Genomic DNA, 6,565 nt, shown 5'->3' with positions numbered 1-6,565 from the left:
GCAATTAATTAAGAAATGAAACGTAGAGTACATCGAATAGATCTTTTAGAATAGAATGCTTCTATGTCGATAATTGCATTTACTGTAACAATTTGTCTTAAAAGAATTTTTATTCGTCTTTTGGTTATAAAGAAATGTTCATTTTCTGAGAATATTTCTTTATGTTGAACGGTTTTTTAGAAAATGTGATACGTCGATTACAGTGTTTATTTATTGTTGAATAATTATTTTGATATAATATTTAGAATATAATCTGCTTCCTACATCTTTGCCTTTAAGAATTAGGTCTTTTTTTTTTATATATTATATAATCTGGAATTTGATATGTTGGATGAAATAGCTGTTACCGAACAAAATGTGTGTCGCGTATGATTTTTTTTTACTGTTGTAATAATAGTAATAGATTTCTTTTTTTATTTTTAATTTTTTTTTTTTCAAAATTTTGTTTGACAGGAACTTATACTAAATTTATGAAACTTATAGTTGTGAAATTTTTAAATAATTTTAAATTGTAAAAAAAATTAAATGTGCAAAATTTTAAAGAAATAATGTTAATTTTATTTTTGTCTGTTCGCTGACACTGTTTCTTTAATATAAAATTTTTGCACAAGGTCCGCAAAAGAAATGCTGTGGAAAAAAAAAATTACAAAAAAATTTTTTTTTTGATATACATAAAAAAATGGAAAATGTCTGATTTTCTACCCCTATACCCCCCTTTTTTGCGCTGTCGTCCCTTGACAGCTTGCCTCGAATTATGTGTATCTTTATTTAAAAGGAAAATATTTTTTTAAAAAAAAAATAAAATACCTTTATATATTTATAAAATATAAAATTATTTTATTTTATATATATATAGTAAAAATAAAATATTTGAATTTGTTACTTGATCGTCTACGTCCGGTTATTTCTGTTCATAATTTCTCACGGTTAAGAAATGCAAACTTGCGAATGTGTTTTACTAAAAGGATTTGTTCTCTATGATTTTAATTAGTTGTCGTTTGTCATTCGGTGTACATTGTTTCTTTGATTTTGAGTTTATAAAGTTATGTCAAATATGGCTGGTGTTGTGTACAATATGGATGTGTTAAGTGCTGCTTTAGATATTATCAGTCATAATATTACTGATAATAATGGTCTTTTGCAATTTTTGAAAGATAAATATTTGGCAGAGGAAAGGAAGAAAATTAGGTCTGGTGTGTTGGGGTAAGTTTTTCTAATTAATTTGTGAGTGTGTGTGTTTTTTTTTTATATATAATTTTTTTATACATATTTTTAAACTTGTAGGCGTGGAGTATTCTTTTCTGCTTGGATCAATGCTACTATGCGGGATAATCCTGTGGGTTTGTGGGATATTGAGAGGAATTTAGCCGATGCCGAAAATTACGAATGCGATAATGCTCAATGGGTACAGGAGTATTTATGGTCTTGGGATGAGCGTCGTTATAAGTTTCGTTGCTACTGGTGCCCGGAAGATTTTCTGATGCCTTCTCTATGTGATAAACCGGAAAACGAACTTGTGGAGGGGATTATTGGTCTTCTGGGTGTCAATTTGAGTTCTCGGTAGGTACAAAGAAATTAATAATTTACGGAAATGTATTTACAAAAATTGAAAAAGAAAACTAACAAAATTTTGTCTCTTTTTTTTTAGTCCTTTTACAACTTTGCCTGCTTTTCCTCCTAATAGAGGATTCCGGCCTAAAAACTCGATTTTTGAATTGGTGTTTATTCAACGCTACAGAAAAGATTGGGAGGATCTTGTCCTATCTTTTTCAGGATGGGAACTGGTGAGTGTTGTTTTTTTTTTTATAATTTCTTGTTCAATATACTTGTTTTAATTTGTTTTATTAAATGTAGATAATCAAAAAAAAAATTTTTTTTTTAAAAAAAATACAAGTTTTATAGAGAAAACGTCTTTTTTAATTTTTTTTTTTAAAATGAGAATTATTTATGGTTTTGTTTTATGTTTCAGCGATGGAAATTGGATGCGTCATCTGTTTGGGTTTCTCAGTGAATTCAGCTCGAATTGTATGCTAGTGTATAAGGAAAAATGTTCTTTTAAAAAATTGAGAATTAATATTTAGAAATGTTTTTGTTAATTGAATTGATTTTTTTTTTTAAAATGAAATTAGACTATTTTTTTTATCATTAAATTTTTAATTGACACAATGTTTTATTTATTTTTTTTTTTTTATTGGTGTTTGATTACTTTTTTATATATTGCTTTGTAATGAAACGTACAACAAAAAAAAATATATATATTAAAAAAAATGTTCATATATTCTTTATTATTTTCCTTTTATTAATAAAAAAAAATTATTTCGGAGAGAAAAAAAAAATTTTAGCTTTGTTGAAATAAAAGGAAAATTGTAATTAATCAAATAATTAAAGTTTAAGAAAAAAAAAACAATTAATAATTGATTAATTAATAATTTTATTTAAGAAAAAATAGTTAAATTTTGCAGAAAAATTTTATTATTTATAATTTATATTTATTATTCAAAAAAAATATTAAATTGTTATCTGGTTATTTAAAAACAGGGTTGCTACAATGTCTGGAAACCTGGAAAAGTCAGGGAATTTTGAGAAAACACCTGGAAAATAATTTTCTGTTAAAATTATGTAAAAATTATTTTTTTTGATAATAGAAAATCAGTCACCGATTTAAATAAAGTATGTAAATAAATTTTAAAAAAATATGGAATCAATAGAAGTTTTGTGAAATTCAACTGAAAATAATTAAATTTGTTGAAGAACTTCATTAGAAACTTTTTTTAACAAATTGAATTTTCAAAGTATTCCAATTTAATAATTGATAAATAATTGAATTTTACAAAGAATCACATTCTAATGTATTCATGTTATTTAATTTCAAAATTAATAATTTAAATTTTTATTGGTTAATTTTAAATAAACACACGCTTAGAATTTTTTAATAAAATTGGATTTTTGCAAAGTTTTTTTTTTAAAATTTTGAAAAATAAGATTTTTAAAATTTTTAATTCTATTGTTTCAAGATATTTGAATTTTTATAAACAAAAAATTCAAAATTTTTGAATTAATTGAAATTTCTTTACGTTTAATTTTATTTATTGAAAATAATTTAATTTCTTTTAATTAATGTATTTATTTACTAATTAATTATTTTTATTTATTTACTTATTAAATAAAAAATTAATTATTAGGTACTGCTTAGTATTGTCAAAAATTTTAATAAAATTCTTCGCAAGAATAAAATTATATTCATAAATAATAGCATTCTTTGGAAGGATTTAATTACTTTCATAAAAAATGTAGTCAAATTCCTTGCAGAAAGTCAATTATTATCAATATAATTTTAATAAAATTGAAAAATAAAATTTCCAATTATAATTATAAACACACAAGATTATTTTTAAAAAAGTTTAAAAAATTCTTTGTCTAACTCAACTATTTTCCAAATTTTCAATTAAAAATTATTAAAAAAACATTATTCTAAAAAATTTCAAGAAATTCTTCAAAAGAATTTAATTATTCATAAAAAATGGAAAAAAAATTTAAAGCCATTTGTAGATTTAAATAATAAACACCCTGAAAACCATAAAATTTTGAAATATTTTATTTTCGCCAATGAAAAAATGTTTAAAACTGAGTTATTTTTCTAGAAGTGATTAATATAACAATAAAATATGCTATGTTTGCATAAATTTTGCTGTTTAATTAATTACTTTTTATATAAATCACACTTATAATGTGTATGGAAAAATATTGTTTGAGACCTGAAAAAGTCAGGGAATTTTATTCGAGAAAAATTGTAGCAACCCTGAAAAATAAATTATTGTCAAAAATAGAAAAATGAAGGTTTCTGGAAAAATAAGAAATCTTTCCTGGAATGTCCTGAAATTTCCTGGAACTTTTAGTCATATTTTCAGTAGACACCCTGCTACAAGTTCTTTTCAACTGTGTACACTGGGAGATTTGGCTAGAAATTTGCATGTGAACGTATTTTGCTCATTTTTTTTTAAATTATATAAAAATATTTAAATTTTTTTTTTTTTTTTTTTTTTTTTTAAATAAAATTTTAAACAAATTGAGATTCATGTAATGATATTTTTAATTAAAATTTAATGTTTTAAAATATTTGAATTTTTGTAATAAAATGATTTAAAATTAAAATTTGATTTTCATTTTATAATTTAAGTTTTATGAATAAAAATATAATACCTTTGAATTTTAATTTTTTTTTATCCAGATTAATTATTATTTAGTGTTTTTTTTTTTTATTATTGAACAAGATTGTTATTGCGTTATGGAAAATTTGTTAATATTGTTATTTTGTTATAATTAGTCACGGAAGTTTAGATAATTTGAAACAGTTAATTTCCGAAATTGCGTATAGTTCCAAAGTAGAAATAGACACACACAAAAAAAAATAAGTCTTAATTGTTAGATTGTGGTACATGATAGTTGTAAAAAAAATATATAAAAAGACCCTTTTTTTTTAAATTGTAATGAAAAGACCCAAAAAAAATTTGATGAAGTTGTCTTATGGCACTTCTACTGTTTGAGAGGCGATGTAGTTTGGTTTCATGTAATCTGGTGTAGTTGGTAATTCTGTTTGTTCTTCAGTTTGTGATGGTTTATTAGTTTCGTTTTCTGTTGTTGGTAATTGTTCCTCATTTATTGTTATTACATTTTGGTTAGTGTAAATTATTTTTTCTTTGTTAATTTTTTGTTTTAGTTTTTTTTCTTTGGGGTTTAATTGTTTAGTATTTTTGTATTTTTTTATGCAGCTATATGTTATGTAGCCCACAGTTATTAAAATGATAATGCTAGTTGTCCCTAATATCGAATGAGTATAATGATTTTGTCTGTTCTGTCTTAAATAATGCTCGCTTTGAGTTTTTAATTCGTTTTCTAATTTTTCTAATTTCATATCTCCTTCCATCTTTTTCCACGGAGGTCTTATTTTTTCTGATATTGTTTTATCTTGTATTTTGGGGTATTCCTTTAATATGGGTGCTAAATCTTCTAAACATAGAGTTAATTTTGGTTCATATATGTACTCCTGTTTTTTCACTTTTATTTGGAGAGCAGGTAGTTCAATTGTATCGTTGTTAATTTACACCCTGAAGCTATTTGTACCATTCCTATTCCTGTTAGTTTTAAAGGTTGAGTTGGTTGATTTGGGCATGATATATAAGCTGTTTCTTCTTCCGTTAATGAATATATCCAACTTCCGGTGGTGACTATGGGGCTCCAATGGGGTTGTTGATTATCGGTGATCCTTATATCGCAACTTTTTAGTGTTTCCATGTTAATTTCTCTTAGTAATTCTGATTCGCAGCTAGGTACTAACACTGAGTCATATATTACTTGATTTGGGTGACAAATATATTTGTTTTCTATGTGGTGACATACGTTAAGTTCTTCTTCTTCTAGATAAAAATATTTTCTAATTGCTGCACTCGTGGCCATATATTTGGCATGTGGTGAAATGTAGGCTCTATTTCCGTGTGATGTTGGCTTTTGTGGGGTTGGTAACTCGTGCATTTTGTACAAAAGGTATTTTTCTCTTTCTAGTAAGGGTATGTCTAAAGTCATAATTAATTTTTCGCCTTTTATTTGTGAGTTTACTATTGATATTCTTCCTAAAGTGGCTACATTAATTCTATTTAAATTAACTGGAAAGACTAATTCTCCTAATTGTTCTTGAGCTTCTTTAGCTATTGTTAAAAGCTGACTATTAGTTAACATTCTGGGATGTAATTTTCCTTCCTTAGCACTATACATTACTTGTAATGTCTGTTCTAAAGCGTGTTCGTAGATGTCTAGTTGTTCTTCCCAATTATGAGCTGTGGCCTGCACCCAGATAGTATAATTTATGTAGTCTAAACGTCCGTCAAATTTCTTTATCCTGTTTTGTATAGTATCTAATTTTTCTTGCCATTGTTCAGAGATTTTTTGTTGTTGTTCTGCCATATTGTATAAATTGTGTAGTTCTGCTCTAACTAAATGCGTTTGTTCCCCAACTAATTTTGAAATATTTCTTTGGGCTTCGTCTAATTCTAATAACGATTGTTCATAACGTTCACCATCTTCGAAATTTAATACTCCTATGGTGGGGCCTGCTAATTTTCCTATGAATCCAAACCATGGTGTACTTCGTTTTCGGATTGTTTTCGTAATGGGTGCTTGTGATTTGTAGTAATCTTGTTCTCTTAATTCTTCTATTGTTTCTTGTAATTGTTCCCATTGCATTCTAATTATTGATATTCTCCTATTTATTCCGTGAAAATTCATTACTTCTTCACAGCTTGTAGGTAAAAGACGTCGGCATGGAATTTCTGCTTGCCTAACTTTTTCTTCTAAATTTGGTAAATGATTTTTGAAACTTCCGGTGTCTAAAATAATTACTATACGCCATGTTCCCACTATTCTTTGTATATTAGGCATTAATTCAAAATAGATTCCATTACTTTTTTTTAAAAGTAGTGATCCTTATAAAGGGACTGTCTTCTCCTCCTTTTGCCAGATTTATTATCCCAGTTATTATTAATATTAATTTTCCTAACGACCACATAGTTTC

At 25.4% G+C, this 6,565-nt stretch overlaps 1 protein-coding gene across 1 annotated transcript; it reads left to right on the top strand.

The window, feature by feature from the left end:
* Positions 1 to 1,089: 1,089 nt before the first annotated feature.
* LOC122500747 lies at positions 1,090 to 2,011 on the top strand. The gene is made up of 3 exons (XM_043609820.1): positions 1,090 to 1,560; positions 1,649 to 1,784; positions 1,970 to 2,011. The coding sequence occupies exons 1-3, from the start codon at positions 1,322 to 1,324 to the stop codon at positions 2,009 to 2,011; spliced, it is 417 nt and encodes a 138-aa protein (XP_043465755.1). The 5' UTR covers positions 1,090 to 1,321.
* The last annotated feature ends 4,554 nt before the right edge of the window (positions 2,012 to 6,565 follow it).

The sequence above is a fragment of the Leptopilina heterotoma genome, unplaced genomic scaffold, assembly GCF_015476425.1.
Source record: "Leptopilina heterotoma isolate Lh14 unplaced genomic scaffold, ASM1547642v1 Lhet_190, whole genome shotgun sequence".
NCBI lineage: Eukaryota > Metazoa > Arthropoda > Insecta > Hymenoptera > Figitidae > Leptopilina > Leptopilina heterotoma.
Note: the sequence above shows the minus strand (reverse complement) of the source record. Positions and strands in the feature narration are given on the sequence as shown.